General features: G+C 45.5%; 1 protein-coding gene across 4 annotated transcripts in view; it reads left to right on the forward strand.

The window, feature by feature from the left end:
- Nucleotides 1-20,675, forward strand: part of MID1 (midline 1) — a 72,111-nt gene that overhangs the window by 27,993 nt on the left and 23,443 nt on the right. For 3 of the 4 annotated variants that reach the window (XM_078864805.1, XM_078864808.1, XM_078864807.1), the window contains 4 exons: nt 13,322-13,417; nt 17,185-17,292; nt 17,807-17,955; nt 18,371-18,498. In XM_078864805.1, the coding sequence (XP_078720931.1) occupies nt 13,322-13,417; nt 17,185-17,292; nt 17,807-17,955; nt 18,371-18,498 (481 nt within the window). The remainder of the gene's footprint in view (nt 1-13,321; nt 13,418-17,184; nt 17,293-17,806; nt 17,956-18,370; nt 18,499-20,675) is intronic. The other variant, XM_078864806.1, reaches the window with a different exon arrangement.

The following is a 20,675-nucleotide window of genomic DNA, read 5'->3' on the forward strand; positions in this document are numbered from 1 at the left end:
CGGACCAGTGTCGTCTCGCGCGCGCCCCGCGCACGCTCCCTCTCGCGTGCCACGCACGCTCTCTCTCGCACGTGCTACGCACGCTCTCTCTCGCTTGCCCCGCACGCTCCTCCGTTTGCTCCTCTATTCCCGCACTCCGCACACCGCTGGCCGATGGCGTGCTGAGGTCCTTTGGCTACGTGGCCGATGGCGCGGATCTTTCCTCACCACCCAACGTGGCTCAGCCTCTTAACTTCCCCGACTGCCCCGATCTCTTCCGGGCTCCCACTTATATACATTCCCCCCACGTGACCCTGACTCCTCCCCTTCCGGATCGTCAGATCCGGCCTTCCCATACTACCCCGCTGGCTCCGCCCCCATTCACCTTGCCTCCCATTGGAGCCGAGGTGAACGGTGGCCCCTCCCACACGCCCCACAGACCAGGCTCCGCCCCCCAATACCCCGGGCCGTGTGATTGGACCAGAGCCCAGCAACAACCCCATTTATGCTCGCATTACACATGCATGAATAAAAAATGTGCGGCAACGCAAACGAACATGGAGAGGTTAAAGACAGAAGCCAAAGTGAAATGGTTTCAACGTGCCACGATGCACGTCTCATTCGGAAAGTAATTTCTGCACACGTTCCTTTTGATGTATTTCCAACGTGTCACACCCTGTCAACTGGATTCCATTGATTTTGAAATCCTTTATGAAGGAAAACATGTTTGTTTATTTGTATTGTCTGTGCATGAGTAGCTCATGATGCGAAGACACGTTTAAGTGATGGCCACATAACTACCGTACACTACTTGACCGACTGAAATGCCTTTGTCAGCTATATCCGGTCTCTTATTTTACAATCTGTTGTACTTAAATGTTCATACGGCACACAATCACAGTATAACACATTATAATGCACGACCGTTAATGCTGATGTTTGCAAGTTGCCCTTGTAACTGAAACCACCAATCGAAAAACACGTTACGTCGGACAGGTGTTTAGTTTAAATCCTCTTTAAATCCAGGATACAATTCAGGTCGGGTACCTGCAAACTGGTGCCATTATTCTAAGCCTCTGTTTCAGTCTCAGACCATCTATTATTCGTCACAGCCACCTGTGTAAGCATCCTGCTTCTATGCCAGGGCCATGTGATCATTAAGAAAATACTGTATGTACAGTACGCTACTACTGTCCAATACTTGGGAGGCAGATAAAACACAAACATGCGAAGATTTCACTCCAGGCGTAGGCCGAAAAGACCGCCGCTGTAATGCACCAGCAATTATGTCATTTTGTTTAATAATGGGGAATAAGAGTACTTGTTAATTACTGGGAAATTAACCCACTTGCATTCCAGGCAAATGTAGGAGCTGCACAGACATTTGACATGAAGCAATGTCTGTGCATGCTAATACACATGACAATATACTGCGTGATTTATTGTGGCGTAACACACGAGGCTGGTCATCCAGCTTGCGTTCAGTGAGCATTCTTTCACCATCACCTGATGAGAAATTACAGTCTCCCACCACGCACTACTGAGGGGTTTAAAATGATTCGTCATGCAATGGCTTTTTTAATGTTGTTGTACCAACAAACCATGGCTAGAGTACAGTTGTGCATGATGGCAATAGCCAACACTGGTGCTGAGGAAATTAGATTTTTTTTTTTACAAAAATCTGATCTACGTAGGCATAACGCAACCGGTCACCAAAACTCTGGCTTTAGGTGATGCATGTTGAGAAGGAAAGAGTCAGAAACCACTCGGAATCGCCGATTTGTTAATGATGTTACCTCTAGTCTCATGTCATAAGCTCAGGTGGCAGCGAGTGTCATGGGTGGGATGACACGCGATAGCATTGGGCAACCGCAATCGGCAACCATAACGTAATGTCATTTGCTAACAATCTGATCTGTGTACAGAAAACTGCGGCTATTTATTGCTATTTATTTAGAGTACTTGACTGCTATAAATTTCAAAATTTATAAGCCAGCTTCTGAAAAATAACTATATAGCTCAGTGGGCCTTGCCTGGTAACATTCAAAATAGCAGTTTAATACTAACTTTAGTTTATGCATGAAAATAAGCCGTTCATCTTTCAATGCATCGATCTGTCCATCTGTCAGCTTATCCCTCCATCCCTTAACACCATTATTGGCTGAAATTAGATCACAGTACAATATGTATGTATGTATGTTGAACTTCTTTCGCACGGTACGTAACCAACCATGTTAATTGGAGATGTGGGGGAAGGACAACAAACTATAGACAAAAAGTAGTTCTAAAGAAATGAGTTGTCAATCTAGATTTAAAAGTGCATAGTTCCAGTGGTTTCATAATATCGGAAGGAATGGCATTCCAGACGGCCGAAGAAGCACATCTGTAAGCGAGCGATGCAGTGAGGATAACCCAGAGAAGATAACCCAGATCAGCAGCAAGGTAATTGTGGTTAATTTATGGCAAGCACTTTGTGTAATGAGAGCGACCTTATAATGTATTCGTTTGGCAACCGGAAAAGTATCTGTACTATAGTGAATTAAAATTGTTAACAAAGGTGGGGGGCACATTATTTGTGGGAGGGAAAATAGGAAGGGCTGCTGGGTAATGGGTGAGTGCATGGCTGCCACTATTGCACCTGCAGACAGTTCCAGTAGACAGTTCCAGTCTCAATGACAGCAATGCGTTACTGTATATTTCTAACTTATTTACTGTGCGGTAATTATCAACAGTTTAATTATAAACTAACTAAACTTAATTTGGAGCTTTTGTGACTGCGTTAATTGTGTGTTGACCGACCCTCTGTGTTGCATTGCATTACATTTCGAAATTTTTGCTAGGTTAGTTAATTTAGTGTGTCTCTCTCCCTGCCTCCTAATTTTTTCAAGCTTTCGTATCATACCACTCATCGTGCTACTCATTGACATGCTAATTTCTCTAACTCCCCTCTCTCTCCGCCCCTGCCCCCCTCTCTCAAGTTTTTTACACCTTGCCACTCACCGTTTCCACTCATTGACATGCTAATTTCTCTAACCCCTCCCTCTCTCCCCGCCCCGCCCCCCCTTTCTCTATTTAAGGCCTCGACACAGAGGCGTAGTTTCTCTTTGTGCCTATGTTTGCTCTCTCTATGTATCTCTGTGATATTTGTCTGCTTATATGTCTGTCTATGTTTCTGGTTCTGTGTTTAATCTCTCTCTCAAATTTAGCATTCTCAGGAAGAGCGTAATCAACCAGATAGGGTGTTGACTGTTATGTTATCCGACTCTCTGTTGTATTACATTACATTTCTAAGTATACTAGATTTGTGTTTCTATTTAATTTATACCTGATGATGATTGCTTGTGTTGCAATCGCAACGTCGTATGCTAGTATTTAATTTAATTTATTATGTTATCTTTATATGTGACTTTACCGAAAGAACCAAAGTATAAACTAACTAGCTTTACTACCCGGCTTCGCCCGAGACTTGGATTCTTGTCTTGGATTGGATTAATACCGACACACATTCTTAAATTTCCCTTTTTATATATAGATGATGGGCGGAGGGGGGAAGCAATGGGTGATAAAATTGTGGATCTTTTTGTCATTGTGACAAAATGTGAGAACCGGTACAACCCGCTAGTGAACATTAAGGGGAGGGGGACCCAGAAAATCCGTGAGAATTCCGACTTGGCGAGACAGGACCATACATAGGGGAGAGGGTATTGGGCCCCACTGAAATCGTGGAATTTTACAAACAGGGATCTGGTGCTCACGTAAAAATCCGTTCCCTCGAGCCCCCACAAAAACGTGGCTCCTCCGCTCATGTCTGCGGACGCCTGGCCTTGGTTGAGTCTCCAAGAAACTCTTGCTCTAAACGTGTTTGTACAAAAATCACAGCTCCGGGCGTGAGTTTACAAAACATCAGAGACTCAAAGCATTTTCAAGACCAAAGCTTCAGTTGAGCATTATTCGCTTTACTGACAATTCTGAGAAACTAGAAATACCCACTCAATTCCTGACGTTCTGTAAATCTCTTGTATAAGCCCTGACATTTGAGATCTGGACCACGAACTAACATCAGCCAATTGAATGGGTTGATATACTCTGCGGTCTATTGGCGCACTTGGCTGCCACATACCTTCCCGCCGCAGTTTTCTGCCGTTGACTGCAGCCACTGGGTTTTGCTCTGCAGTCACGCAGGGCGGCCGCACGTCCATCAACGTTTTTAAAATGCCAGATTGTGGAATGCCAAGCCGTGGAGTCTACGCGCCGTTAACGCTGATGCGGTAAAGGAAGCTGTGCGTGCTCACAGGAAAAGTCGCTTTTAAAAAGTGAATAAAAACCCGTCACATATTGGAGAGCGATACACGACTCTTGCGGAGAGGCTCACATACGTGCACGTTATACCTGCGTGGTTGGTGATCATTATTTTGACAGTAGAACTCCTTCAGATACCATCCCCCCCCTAATCCAGGTAACCCGTTGCACACACGGAGGTGAGTGATTATTCCCATCAAGCCACGGTTGGCTAAAAAACAAATCTGACATCAGGAGAATGAAAATGTCATTGTTACCATGGCGAAGTCCGCCGTACTGCCTCGGCAGGTGCACACACACATTCTTTCACAAACCTCACACATGCAGAACAATTACTGTGATGTTCTGTAATAGCAATTAACATTGTCCGTAATAACTTATGACCTGTCAAAATCACCAGGAAATGCGGGCCTGCTTGCCTTAGCACTTTCTCACATCTGTAGTAACATTCATAATGTACAGCCTCTTTGTCAATCTACTGCTTTATGATGGCTTTACCACATCCTGTCGGTCATAAGGTTAGTATGACCATACTTCACCATGCTGGTGAGTATGAGTTGGTGTAGTGGGTGCCCAACACCGGTTCAGATATCACTCGCCACTAAATTATCCGTGATCGGGAATTAAAATGAGGCTGCTGGGTAGATAGCACAGTGAATTATCCACTGTGCCACTACTTCCGCCAACCATCTATTTAGCAAGTATTGAAATCTCTTGTGTCAGTTCCAGCTCATGCGAAATCCTGGCATGGACTTCGCTTTCCTTTGGGCTTCTACAGAATGTAAGCGAAATGCTTTGTCCTGTGATACTAAAATTAGAAACCAAACAATTTTTTATTTTACCAGGTAAGGCCCACTCAGCTATCTAGCTATTTTTCAGAAGCAACCGGGCCTTAAAAGATTATTCTACGAAGTATCACGTGGGAATTTATAGCAGCCATATACTCTAAACTCATGTTTATTCTCTAAATGTGGATGGAAAAACCGGAGCGCCTGGAGAAAAATCTACGCAACCATGGGGAGAACATGCAAACTCCAAATATATATGCGCCAGTGGTCAGGATTGAACCTACGAATTCCTGTATACCAGGCAAGGTAGCTAACACCTCGCCACCGTGGCACCCTGTGCCCAGGTGCCAGTCACATAATTATTATGAAAATTCGGTTCAGTAGCCATTGTTGTTACTAGGTGGAAGCCCATTGAGACAATAAGCTTCCTTAGAAAGTAAGACAAAGTGAAGAGACTGGTAGGTATTGCATTCAAGGGGTTCTGGTTCTCATGCCAGGGAGGCTCAAGGCTTGCAGGACACAACGTGCATAGACAAGCCACCATGCTGGCAACAGCGGCGGTGCAGAGGCGCAGGGCAGCAACGCCAGTGGAGCGACGCTGAAGTCCACATTACTCTCTGGGACTATAAAAGGCTGCTGTTTAATAATAGGCTGTTACAGTGTAAATAACTGGCTGTAGATTATACACGTGTAAGGACAGTATGGGGTGATGTAGGGACAGTATGGCTTCCCATGGCCATGGTTACTAATTAAAAGTAATGGGAACAGACACGGTCACGTTAGGGTAATGTTGGACCTAAGTGGTTGCTAATAATGATTTATGCCACAAGCTTTCACAGGGTCACGTGAGGGGAAGCACGGGATCTAACGGTCGTAAATTGTAATAAGGGCAGAGACGAGACAGGGCCAGGTGCGGTGAGAGAGTGTTCGGGAATAGGGGCATGGCCGGGTCGTGAGAAGGATAAAAGCTGGCGCGAACCAGGGCTCTAGGCTGCTGTAGTCTGGGAACTGCCGTCGCTGTTGTCACCTTGAAGCGGGTCGTCTTCATCATCCTGGAGTAAGCACCTTGTAGTCTTAGAAGGCTAGAGTTATGTTGTCTCAGAATAGAGTTATCTAAGTTTCCCAAGTGTATATAGTTACCCGCGGTTACTCGTAAAATTTTCAGTGAGTCGGCGGACTTTATTAATAATAAATATACATATAACTGAACAAGACGGTGTCTCTAAGAGCTACATTACAAACTAATTAAATAATACAGTGTTGTACATCTAAAATTAGGGAGGGGGAGTGGGGGGTATTCCCAGACACGCACAAAAAAATAGTGCAGGCACCCCTCTGGCATCAAGTATATATGCTCTGCTGCCTCTGAATGTGAAATAAGATGACACACAAAGACGTATTGGCACTGCATATTCAGTGAAGTACAAATGTGTGTGCTTGGAATGAATGTGTATGGTCTGCTGTCGCTTGCTTGCCAGCGTGTTTGCTTCATTGGTCCCCCAGAGAAGAGCGCATGTGGCTTTTGTTCCGTCGTTATGGCCTGAGGTTACACTCGGTGGCATGTTGAGTACCCACGCTTGGTCATGAGCTTTTAATCAACCAGAACGTTCTGTTGGGTTATTGGAATGTACAAATGACTGCATTTACCCTGCTCTTCATTTTACTTTACACGAGGAATTTAGTTTTGTTTAAAAAAAGTCATTCGATCACACTACACTTCCTATCCACCACCCTTATATATTTGTTTCATCCGTCTTCAGATGAAGACATCGTGTAACCTGTTGTGTCGTAACAACGTCGAGAAACTCTCTTGTTAGTGCTGTTTAACTTTCTTTTGTGAATTCTTATTTTAAACTTAAATTTTTGCAGTATCTCTACACGGACATTTCCAAAAATCTCTGGTCTGAACTATAGTTTTACGAAAGTTTAAAATGTACGAATAAATGTTTGATTGCAGCAAAAGTGCCTTCGCTACACTTTCCACCCAATCGTGCGGTGTAAGTCATAGGCCATAGTACATGCAATGTAAGTGCAGTTGTGTAACAATACTTGGTCGTGTGGAGTTGATATATGTGAGTTTATTTCAGCCTGACAATATGCCTCATGATGGCCTCAGTAATGGCTCCATTAACGGCCGTGGGTCACACACTCCGAGAGAGCCAAAGCCAGGCTGCTCACTCTTGCATGAGTCGCGTTGAGTTGAGTTGCCCTCCAGCCTGCCCTTGGACCACTCACACGGAGTCCTGAGACCATGACTGCGGTGGCTTAGAGCAGTCTCAGAGGGCCTTGAACAAAGGGGGTTCCACAGAAATCTTAATGCACCACTACTGCAAAGGTAAAATGGCAGCAATGCATTTTTGAACAAACATGGCTGATCCCTTGTTGGCTTCTCACTCGGGCGTTGCTACACCCGGGCATAATGCTGCCTCCTGTGGCCTGCGTGGGGTGATCGTGAATCCGATCATTACACGCAAAGTGCTTGCCACAAATGAGCCACAAATGAATTACAAATTAACCACAAAACCTTGCTGATCTTGTCAAGGAGCATATAAACTATCACGCAAACTCCGCTCATCCTCGCAATAACGGCTTTTCGTTAACCATCGAACGAAGAGGTCACCGCATCGCGCGCTTTCAGATGTGCTTCTGTGGCCATCTGGAATGCTCTTTCTTCCAATATTAGGAAGCCATTGGAACTATGTACTTCTAAATCTAGATTGAAAACTAATTTCTTTAGAACTGCTTTTTGTGTTTAGTGTGTTGTCCCCCCCCCACCTCTGATCAGCACGATTGGCTACATACAGTGCGGAAGAAGTTCAACACACATACATAAGTGCCCATATATGTGGAGGTGTGTCAACCATCTGACTCTCGTGCCTTGCGGTGGCGCGCCACTTGTTATTGCACGTCACTTGTTATTGCACGTCAGCATTAATCAGTGGGGGAAGGAAAGTATGAATGTGTGGGTTGGAAGCACTTAAGATCATGCTGGGTATGTGCTGATTATTTGAGTTGAATCTACATTAAAGTAATTTGATCGCATACTGAGATATTTCAACGAATATGTTTTAGATAAACAGATTCTGTGTTGCAAATCAAAGTGACATATGAGTCGAAGGATGGTTCTGTTCCAGGTCTAGACTGATGAATATCAGATGCCAGTGTTTTTCTATGCCCTGCTGCATTTGTCTTCCCAGGGTTAACATTTAAACAACACGGTGTACTCATTTTAGGCTGAATCGACCTATAGGAAACTAAAGGTAGGTTTAGATGAAATGTAAATATTTAGGGATGGTCAACCAGCTTAAAAAGGACAATTTTGCAAATCTCACTCGCTGGGGACTGAGCTATTGGCGGTTGCGTGAAAGGGTCATGTATGTGAACATCTACATAAAACGACCGCTAAACTGCCACGCACAAACACTGTATTGGGTAACGGCAGTTACTTTTTCAGGGCAGATATGTGACAATCGGACATGGCACGTTGTTTCAACATTGTTTTGGTACAGAGGACATACACTGCTTTGGTAAAATCGTGGTGCTTATAGAGTACAGTATTTAAGTGAGGATACTTAACACATGGACCACACACAGATGCACGCAAACACGCACGCAAACACACACACAACTGTGCAATATGCAATGATGTGGCTTGCCATTAGACTCAAATGTCCATACACCCTGTAATACAGTACGTATCTGCGCATTTGAATTTCAAATGTTGTAAGCGGCTGTGCCCCAAAACATTGCTTCCTGAGGTGGCACTGAATTTGGATGTGTGATGGAGACTCCCTTGAGTAATTGTGCATTATGTATTATGGATATTTTGTCTCACTTGACCTAGGTGAAGAAGATTAAAGCTATTAATGTCATACTCACAAGTAAATCCACAAAGCTCTTTTTGTGGCGTAAATTCATGAAACCGTCAGCAGAATCTACACACACCAAGCTGTCACCAAGTGGATAGATAGGAGTGTGTCCAATTGTAACCATACAATGCAAAGATTCAAAACAATTTTTTTTTTACTTTACCAGGGTAAGGCTCGCTGAGCTATAAAGCCTTTTTTCAGAAGCGACTGGCCACAAATAATAGCTCAACAAAGTAGCTTATCATGTGTAAATTTATAAAGCAGTCAAATAGTCTTCATGCATGTTGATTCTAAATGTGGAGGGATAAACCGTAGAACCCGCAAAAAATCCACAACACCACGGGGAGAGAGATATTCAAGCTCTAAATAAAGTATACAGGTGCCCGGGTCGGGATCGAACCGGTGGCCTCCTGTATACCAGGTGAGGTAGTTAACATCTAGCGACTGCGGCGCCCAAATATAATGGTGCTCGACGATTGTTGATGTACTGCTGGTGGAATGACACGTGACAATTTCGGTATCCACTGCAGGAACCGTGAGAATCAGAACCTGTTCAGAGCTGGTGCAATGCCATCACCAGCGGACGTGGAGGAGTAATATGGATGGTACACCCAAGCAGATCTGAGGCCAATGCCTCAATATTAGTGTCGCGCCATACCAAGGCGCTGTAGGTCTTCTTATGGTCACCACCCTCACAGGCCGATAGGGGGTGGCCGAGAGAGTGAGCGGGAGGTGTGGTGGTTGACCTGGGGTAAAACCCCCCCTGGGTACCCCGTGACCGGAGGTGGAGAACCCAGACCCCCAAGGGGTGGGGGGCTCGGGGCTAGGGGCCAACGGTTCATTCCCGACCCTTCCAGACACTTCTGGAAGGTTCGGGGGTAGGTGTGGTTAGGGGCAGGATAAGCCCCAACTTGTGTATAAAAGCCGGTCCTCTCAACGGGACCAGCAGTGTTCGTCCACTCATGACCCAAAGACGTCTGAAGACTAGACCAGCACCCTGGGACCCTCAACCGAGGCTTTTGTCAGAGCTGCGTTGCTTCGGACCAGTTGTGGGGACCCGTACCCTGGCTAGGTCGGGTCAGTCTAGCCTCCCCTAGCTTCCGTAGCGGAGGACCCGTGAGAGCATAGCCCGGAGTGCTAGAAGGGAGGCTGTACCTCCCTTAGGTGTTCGGGTGACAGGGCCATACCTCGTAGTGTTACAGGGGCCATAGCCGTAAGTGTTACGTCTATTGGTATTGTTATCGTTTATCGTAATAAACGTGTTGCCTCCAGAGAGAAGCCTCGCTCCACGTTTATACCCACAATATTAGTATACGTCCATCAAGCAGCAGGTAGAAAAAATCCCGTTGTTAGCAATGGTGATATATTTATTCATTGTATTATTAGTAATGTATTGCCCTTTATTTACCCTGCAACATTTAATTGGTCTCGACAATGTACCCACATTGGTAAGTTTGGCCAATTCTATGAATGTTTGGCATGTAGGAGTGCCCTGAGAAAATAGAACAAGATCCAAACATTAACGATTTCTCTGCTGCACTACCATCTCCAGGCCACTTCACAACTAAAGCCTACATCACCTGATATTCCCAGGCAGACTCCCATCCAAGTGTAATACGAGAGTTCACCGCCGATCGGTGGGATAGGCTCCGCCGCCTGGACCATCAACCAATCAGAGGGATGAGCCAAAGTTCAAGGGCGTGCCTCAAAGGCCCTGGGGAGTAACCATCTAGAAGGGTCGAGAAGGGGTGTGGCTGTAAGCGGGGCTTGGTGACGTAGGTCAGGGGATATAAGGGGAAGCCGGAAGGGGCTCGAGGTCAGTGTGTGGAGTCATGGGAGCGGGACCACGTCTCGCCCCTCCGGAACGCCAGCGGCCACGTGGCGGGCCGGAGGCTTCCTCCTTGCGAGCCGCCTGTCAGCGGCGCGCGGGAGCGGGAGAGGGTGTGAGCGAGCGGACGTGAGCGACAACATCTAACCGCGCGGGAACGGGAGTGCAGCCGTGTCAGAGTGAAGAGCGCGGAGCTGTCCAGCTGTCAAGGAATGAATAAATAATAAAAACACAAGTTACAGATTGTCATCGCAGTGGTTTATTACATAAGTACTAACCAGGCTAAACCTAGATTTGAAGCTTTCGTGACTGCAAGGATTCATATTCTTAGGTTTTTTTGGTAAAGTCACGTAGGTAAAAAAAAAAATTAATAAAAGTAAAATAAAATAAAAATCACGACGTTTCGGAGGCAACACAAGCTTCCGTCTTCAGGTGGAACCGTCACAGCCCGACAGCTGTATCAAGTAAATGAGAGATTACAGGAGATACCACTCCGGATATATAATGGTTGAGGGGGGGGAAGGGCCAGGAATGGCCCACTTTTTATTATTATGGTAAGGTGCGGCTTGAGACTATGAATAGACTGCATAACAAAAGACTGAGCCTTTATTATGGAGAGGTTCGGTTTGTGACTACGCCTAGCCTACATAACAAAAGTGTGAAAAAAGAAAGCTAAACCTGGTAGAAAGCTAAACATGGTAAAACAAAACTGGTTGTCTATCAGTAACCTGTAATAGTTTTCTGTCAAATAAGATGGTCCAAATAAGTGTAGTTAAATATTTTTTGCATGGTTAATCACATCTTTCCAATGATTACTCAGTTTGTAACCATCATCACGGTTGAAATTATGTCTGTGTTTGTATATTTGCATGGCTTCGTGTACAAACCTTTGATGGTAGCCAGGAGGTTTGCAGAGCACCTTGGTCTGTGCATGTTGTGCGTCTCTTTGTATTTATGTATGTGAGCAAGTATCTGCAATTGCAAGCACATCCGTAGCGTGTGTGCCTGGCCAGCTTCTGCAACAATGTGCTTTCGGGTGAACTGCACACAGCCGATGGGAACCATCTTTCGGTTCACAGGTCACAATTGGTGCCAGATCTGATCGCAATTTGAAGCGATTAAATATTCAAGCCGGAGTGAAGAGAGCCGTGCTAATTCACTGCATCGTGCTGCCCTGCATGCCTGGCTGTGCGCAGTGGGCGGCTGCCGCTTTGCGTGGCTGCACTATGAAAGGGTTCTTTCCTCCTCGCTTCTTGACTACTCACGGTGTTCAGCGAACGAACGTCCCGTCAATAATTAATCAACGCTATTATTTTTGGGGCTGCAAAAACTTACCGAAACTTTGACAATTTGTTTCACCTTTGTCACTTGTTGGGTGCTCTTCTCTGGGCCTGGCAGATTTTGTTTGTTTCCACGTATTTTGGGGACATTGGTGCAAAGGCTCTCCGCTGGGCCAAAATTTCCCATGTAATTAAATATCTGAAGCAGTTAAATGGAACGGGCTAGCATTTTTATAATCTGATTTTAAATGTAATGAGTTCCATGGTTTTATGGTTTTCACTTAAAAGTAAATAATCATAATACATTCCAAACCCCTACCAAACAGCTTGAATAATTTATAATCCTGTGTCGCGCTTGTGAGTAACATCAAACATATACGGGACTGTACGTTCATATTTGCGAAAGCATGATGGCTGATATAGCAATGGCCTAACAAGTTTTACATTTACACATTTGGAGTGGTTTTACCACAGACATTCACTAAAGACCAGTGGTCAAAATGGAGATTGAGAAGACCCGATGTGAAACCTATTCGTCATGTGGCCCATGTTCACTGCCATTTCCCATCAAAAATACTTATGTTGCTTGAGATTACAACGTTATACAAAGTGCCAGTGTGGACGTGTTTTTGCATTCTGAGAAGTTTCAGTGTGGCATACCATCTTGTACCGGGTCGTATAGACCACAGCTAAATATACCACAGGTAATCCAGCAGTGGGAGATAGGAATGGCTTCCCAGGAGTTGGACCAGCTGTACCCAGGAATTCTTGGACATGCACCAGAGGTTGGAAATACACGTCAGAGCGGTATACACAAGTACACATTGTGTGGTTTGTGACGTGTACGAATGAGGCGCGGATACAAGTGTGCACCAAGAGTGCTCTCTGGCCGCTGGCTTGATTGGAGCCACGCCGTGTGGGCCGGTGGCGTTGATCACCACTGCTCAACCCGAACTAGAAATACTCTGATACTTGCATTGCCTTTGTACTGTTTGCCTTTTGGGGTTCTCTGGTCTGACACAAGTGAGAATATGCCATGGTGTAGGCTAATTAGTTGCAAAGACAATGCACATATTTTCAGAGCATGTTTGTTTGCATGTTCGCCACAAGTACATGTGGTCAATGCAGACTTGATGCCTTGCAAAAAGTATCTGTTTGGTGTTTGAACATATTAACACCTGTTTAATTGCCAGAAAGGCTAAAACAATCTATTCTTATTTTTTCATTCTCTTCTGTGCATCTGTGGCATTGCCGTGCTCCGTGCGGCCGTGAGAGCAGCAAGCACTGGAGGCAACGCTGGGGCTGCTGGCGACGAGCAGCAACGAGCTGGAGCTTCTGCTCGCTCGCCTCCTCCAGCTTCACCAGCAAGTGGAGGTACGGCAGGAGGAGATGGCCGCGAACCCACCCCTGTAGAACACTGCCCATCAGAGCATTGCAGTGGACAATAAGAATCTATGCTCTTCTCCCGGAACTGCATTTCAATTAACTTATCTTTGACTAGTGACCATTTACCAGAGCTCGTGCAGTTTGGTGACAGCTTGACGCATTGTGTCTATCCACACAAAGACAAAAAAACTAAAGCAGTTGATTTATATTGCCCTCAGTTGTTTAATTCCTTGCGTACTGCCATTAATCGCTGACCCTCACAAACGTAACAAGGTAGGGATCAATAACCGTCAATATTATTTATACCGGCTTTGAAAATATTTTCAACAACTTTGCAATCAATGCAGCCAACAAAACTTTCACTCAAACACGAGTGAAACTCGGAATTGCTGCGAGCCTGACCGGAGTGGAGCTGCTACCCTCTTTCTCTTTACGCAACAATTGTAATATATGTGCACTTACGTAACTCAAAGTCTCGCCATTTGACATTAAATAAATTTGCCAGAGTTGAAGCAATTTCTGAAATTGGAGGTGGTGGGGAGGGGGGTTAGTTTTAAATTGAAAGTGTTAGTCTTTTTTACGTACATTGATATCACATTTAAAGGCAAGTCATATAAAATCTTACTCGGCACTTTTGTCTTACAATTTAACATTAGCACACAGGCGAGCAACATACTCTTGAAAATTTATTTTACATCCAAAATAATTGGCGAATCGTACATATAAATAAATAAAAACTGCTTATGTAAATGTACTCGACTTATAAACATTTACTGTAATAATTAAACTACTGCAAGATACAATTTAACCCGAAAACATCTTAAAATGCAAGAAGATAAAACATTGTTAGAGGCAGTCTGTTCTCCGATAACGCGGTAGTTGCGTTCCTGAAGAACACTGCATTATGTAAAAATTGTGTTATAATAGTATATATGTAGTGACATCGCGGGATGTCACTGTGTAATGCCGGCCCTAGAGAGGCACGGCATGTGGTGTATTGACATCGCAGACACCATTAGGATGTGGGTGCAGTACTGGCCCTAGAGAGGCTCGGTGAGCGCTGATCGATAGCACTGGATGGCACCACGCTTGGCATGCAGTGCCGGCCTCTACAGGATAGGATGTGGGAGTGCCAGCCATGGAAATGGAGTTACTAAGGGCTGTGGCACTCTAGGGGTGGTCACGTGTCAGGGTCGAGATCCTGCTCGAGGATTCTGGAAGGTGGTCGTGGCCAAGGGTGGTGCCACCCACGCGACAGAGGATTTAAGCCGGGTCCCCCAGAGGGCCCGGCGCTGTTGTTCATCCTGAAGAAACCTTCGTCTACGTCCTACGTTCTACAGGTCTCCAACACGTGGACCTGGACCCGAGCTGTTGGTCCTGGTCCGTTGAAGCTAGTTACGTTGTAATTAGTGTAGTTAGCCTGGTGGTACACCACCCTAGGTTGTTATTCTGTGAAGGGGCAGTCGGTGTTAAATAAATGTGTTGCCTCCAAGAGTACGTCTGCGACTCAGTTGAACTCACTACATATATAATATAGGGTAAAGCACAGTCTGTGATAACACGTGAGATGCTTACGCAGGCTGAACAAAGACTGAGGAGCGTGGGTAGCATCTAGAAGCATCCAGCAGCACCCGCCTTGTGTGATGTTATGCCGAGGCAGCCGCACAACTGTTGATTCCTACTCGCACGATGTAGTTCCGTTAACTAAATTGCGTTATATACAATTCGCATTTACGTTATAAAAAATGTGTTATTTCATACATTCATCGCATTATATTACATTCGCATTATGAACACATGTGGCGTGATAGGAGAACAAACTGCATTACGCTGTGACTAAACGTGCTGAGTTGGGCAGGACACCTCATTGGAGACTCCAGCTTGTTTAGAATGCAGCTGCTAGAGTGCTTAGACATACACCATTCCGTGAGCACATTACACCAGACCTCTTATCTCTTCATTGGCTACCAGTCAAATTCCGAGTGGATGTTAAGACACTACTATTAACCTATAAGGCTTTAAAAGGGCTCAGCCCACATTACTAGCAGGAACTTATACATTTGTATATTCCATGAAGGTCCTTAAGATCTTCTGATCTACAACTGCTCAGCACTCCTAGGTCTTGGTTGTGCACTCTTTTGGTGATCCGACTTTTGTTCATGTGGAACCCAAGCTATGGAACACCTTGCCACTTGAAATCAGGCACTCAGAGTCGGTAGTTATATTTAAGTATGCTTTGAAAACCCATCTATTCAAAGTGGCCTTCCCTCTATAGTGTGGTCGGTTGCCATGGTTGTGTTTTTGTTTCCTGCTTTTCATGCATTGTGTATTTGGATCCTAGGATGGAATGCGCATTATGAATTTGAATTATCATTATTATTTGCTGGTGGTCAACACTAACGATGGAGTAGGAGCCAAGGAAGGCAACATGCCAGAGAGCACATCCACTGAGGAGATGGAGTGATGACACGTGGGTGAAGTTGGATTGCTACATCGAAGGACCATGGGAGATGGGAACAGCTTGGGGAGGCCTTCATCCAGCAGTCGATTCATCATGGCTGATTGATGATGATGCTTTATGGTTCTTAAATTATACTCGCCTTTTGCCTGTCCAAGGACGGGTGTATTTCAGTAAATCTGAAACTTGCAAGCGAAAATCAGACTGCGACGTGATATTCATTGGATCCATTCGTGTGAAATTGGTAAGGCCGCGGTGACACAGACTTATTTCATTTAAAGATTATAATCTCTTGTTCATTATGACGTCCTTTTTACTTCTGTCTCAATAGCGTTACGGAGATCGCGTAACGTGAGGGTGCTGCTTGTAGTGAGGGTTGTAAGTTGACGCTGAGGAGGGGGGAGGAGGTGCCTCACCCCCCCCATGTGGAGTGACGTCACCCGCTAATTAATATTAATGGAAGGGAGGTGTCCATTTGGAAGACGTCACCTCTTCATGATTAATAATGTGGGGGCCTGTTCGATGTGGAGGACGTCACCTGTTCATGAGTATTAATGAAGGGGGCTGGCCGACGTGGAGTGACGTCACGCGCGGGACACACAGACATTCTAGGCTCATTATAGTAGTAAATTCCAAAATGATAAAAAAAATCCTTCAACTATTCTACTGCCTACGCCATAGCAAACATCATCACCACTGCCACTGGAAGGCACGAATGGAAAATGTAAACAAGTCTCGCTTCCTCACTTCACTCACAGCGCCAGACAACAAACAAAACAATGCCTAATGCAATGAAGTAAACAACAGCAAACTACAGTGACAGCACTGGGTCTCGGGTCAACTGAGTTTAAATCGCTGACTCGTGATTCAGCTGCCCGTTCTTCCAGAGTCATGAAATAAAGGCCTCCATCTTACAAAATTGCCCACAGCCAATCTTCACTGTATGGGAGGTCGCTCCTTCTCGGCTACTGCTCCCGCTGTCTGGAATTCTCTTCCCCTTGAACTTTGCGCCGTCGAGACTGCGAACATTAACACCCCGTTTGTCTTCATGTGCTGGAGCCAATTCCTTTGTTTTGTAAAGCGACTTGAGATGTGTTTGCGTTTAGACGCTCTATAAAATGTAAATCGTGTAAGTAACCGCTTTGTGAACAAAAAAACAAGCATCTAATGGATGTTGGGCCTTGCCACAGGTGTGTGGAATTTTCACCACGGGCTTGGCGTCGCTGGGATGGCCCGGTTCTTGTTTAAGCATGGAGAGACTGACTCCCCGTGTTGTCTCTCCTCTTTGTTCGTGAAGGAGAACTCGTCGAATCAGGAGAACAAGCTCGAGGGGGAATGTGAGAATCTGATGCAGATCATCCGCCAGAGGAAGCAGGCGATCAGCACCCGCATCCACGAGGGCAAGGCAAGTGCTCTCCTCCTGCTCTGTGAGAATCTGAATCGGAAGTTGATTTCTCCATCAAGTAAAGCCCATTGAGCTAAGAAGCTCATTTTCAAGGGTGACTCGGCCTGCTTTGAAGAAGACAACTTCAAAGCAGGCATGACTATAAGAGGGTTCAAAGAGGAAGCTGCAGAGTTGCATTCACCATGCTAATCGCACCCCCTGATTTGGCACGGTTGTCTACGTCCCGTCTCAATGAGAGGTACACTCTTATTGAGACGGGACGATGGGACGATGGTCCAGAATAATGATGGAGCTGCAGGCAAGGAATGGAACACGTCCGAGATGGCACCTACTATGGAGACGGAGCGATAAAATTCTGCTCGTGTGCCGGGACGAAGTGGTTCTTTACATCGCAGCGCTGTGAGAGATGGTGATAGCTTGGAGAGGCCTCCGTCCAGCAGTTGACGGATCATGGCTGCTGCTGATGATGCTGATGATGCTGATGATTGTGACTGCCCCCGTGGTGTGCATGCAGTTTGCACGCTTGAGGAAGCTGGAGCAGCAGATGTCCGACTGCAGGCAGTGCCTGGAGCACTCTACCCTGCTCATGGGTCAGGCAGAGTATGGCCTCAAGGAGGCCGACCATGCGCGCTTCCTACAAACTGCCAAGGACATCACTGAGCGGTAGCGTCTCTCAATCACCCGCAGGCCTCACAGGCTGTTTCGTCTCCTCCACACCGCGTTCAGCTAACCCCGTTGCAGCGAGCTCGCAGCACTCCTCTTTCTGCTTCTTCCCTCGTACTGCTCCGCTTCACAAACTCCTCCCATTGTCGCTTCTGTCCCAAGTTCTTGCTTGACATCAAAATATAATGTTTCAAAGTAAAAAGGTCAATATTTTATAATAATTTGGCAGCATGCCTGAAAATCACTCGCTTCGCTTACATGACGCTTACAAATCACGTCCGTGAGCCTGGGAATCATACTCTTGGAAGGTGCCTATGTGATTCAAGCCATTTGTGTGCACGGCGCTTTGATGGATCCCATTTGAATCATCGATTTGCGTAACGCTGCTTCTTCCACGGCACGCGATGTGGTGCAGGTTGACCATGGCCACCGCCACGTCCCAGATGCTGCTGCCCGAGGTGACGCTCAGCGACTCATTCGATCACCTCACGCTCGACTTCACCAAGGAGAAGAAGCTCCTGGAAGCCTTGGACTGCCTGACGTGTAAGGTTGCCGAGCCGTGTTACCCGCGGAGAGGCTACAAACAAAAACACAATGGGGGAGGGGGGTGCAATCACGCGTGGCCACGCCGGGTCGTGTGATGATACAGTACTCGGTTGGGAGATGATTCAGCCAATCGTTTCCATCTGAGGTCAACAAAATAGGCACCACTTTGTCAAAAGACAACAATGTTTACCCTGTGACTAAAACTGACCGCCCCCATAGACACATTGAATTTTATTATCACTGGGTCACGGCCCAGCTCGTGGAGATGTGCATAAGCCACCGTTTTAAGTTTGGGAACAATTTAATGTTTACTGTGATAATAACCATGGACAGATATTTACGCCATTTGACGATCCGGTAGAAACCGTGTATAGAGAACTTGCATAACATACAGAACATATACATAACCTAGGTCCATAGTGATGACCCCACCTTTACCCCTCTATTTAATATGGAAACAGGAGGACTTCTTCACAATTATGGCTATCACCTGATGAACCTGGTTTAATCACCAGCGAAACGTCATGGACGAATTGTAAATATTGTGGGTTTACTTTCTAACACACCCGTATGCTGAAGTAGTAACTAATTGACACGTTTTGTTTACATGACAAACCTTACGAATTTGCTGCGTCGGGTGATGGCGGGTTGAACGACACATTTATATTGACGCAATTTAACCCAAAAAACCCTTTATTATGGATAATATTGGTCGCGAAAGCCTACATGTTAAACTATACAGAACATGACTACGGACACAACCAACATCCCATCTTGTCAGATCTCAGAAGCTAAGCATGTTTGAGCCTGGATAGCGTTGGCATTGGTGACCACCTTGGATAAAAACCGGTGATGTAGGCTGCTGCAGAGCACCAATCTGGATTAACCCACATGGTGAAGTATGGTCAAATGACCTCTACGACCCAGCAGTGGATTGACAAAGGTCCACACGTGTGTATATATAGAACATACCGATCTAACTGACTGCAATTCAGGAATGTTTCATCAGCCAGGTGAGAGTCCATTGCAAAGCAGATCTATTCCCAGTGGCCTGTCACTGTGAGGCCTTGTCAACATTCCTGGTGAAAACGAGACCAGAAAAAAGAATACCATTCGGTCAGCAGAACTGAATGAACGCCTCGCCTTCACTTGAAACATAGTTGTATTATTCAATGCGAGACTAACATTTGAACCCGTTTTAGGTCCCGATATGGTGTAACCTCATCCTGGAACACACATTTGTTTACATAACAAATTTTGCTTATCAGTAGAACTGGATAACAAGGGCAATGTAAAAAATTGCTTCCTCCACCCTGCTTGCCAAGGTTCAGGAAGTTAAACATTTGCAAGTCCCTTTGATAGCTTTGATCCCGGCATTCCTTCAGAGCTTCTCTAATCCCTTTCAAATGGGATTTGAGCCCAGGCAATCATCACCAAGTGCATAATGCAAATTATAACTCTATTGAAATGACAATTGAACCTATAAATGCTTCACTAAGTGGATTATTATATATAATTTTAAACTTCGTCAGGAAACATTATTACAGTAGTTTAATTCTTATCAGGCCCCCATGGTGTATCGAGTGCTGTCCCCAATTCTAATCCACTCTACATCTCTCTATGTACTGTAAAGAAGGACCATTGCCCAAAATTTCACCGATCATATACTGCCAAGTTATTGACAGGTCATGGGTTATTTTGGATCAATGTTAATTCCTATTACAGAATATCACAGTAATTGTTCTGGGTGCGTGAGGGTTGTTAAAGGATGTGTGTGTGTGTGTGTGGACCTGCTGAGGCAGCACAGAGACTTTACCGCGGTGACGATGACATTTTCATTCTCCTCTCAGAATATTTTTCTCGCAAACTGGATGATGGGAAAAATCACTCGTCTCTGTGTGTGCACCGGGTTACCTAGATTACGGGGGAGTTCCGCTGTCATAATAATAATTATCCCCAACCACGCAGGTATTACGTGCATGTGTGAGACTCTCCGCAAGAGCCGTGGATTGACAAAGGGCTGAAAATTATTAATTTTCTACACATCTCTCCCCTCCGTCTTGTAGAGTAGTGCATTCTCTCCCACCTCATTTACTTTCACTGAAATACCCATCGATTATATATCCCCTCTGCCTTATACCACCCTCAATCTGAATGCCCCAAACGTCTCATGC

This window comes from Lampetra fluviatilis, chromosome 19 (genome assembly GCF_964198595.1).
Source record: "Lampetra fluviatilis chromosome 19, kcLamFluv1.1, whole genome shotgun sequence".
Lineage (NCBI taxonomy): Eukaryota > Metazoa > Chordata > Hyperoartia > Petromyzontiformes > Petromyzontidae > Lampetra > Lampetra fluviatilis.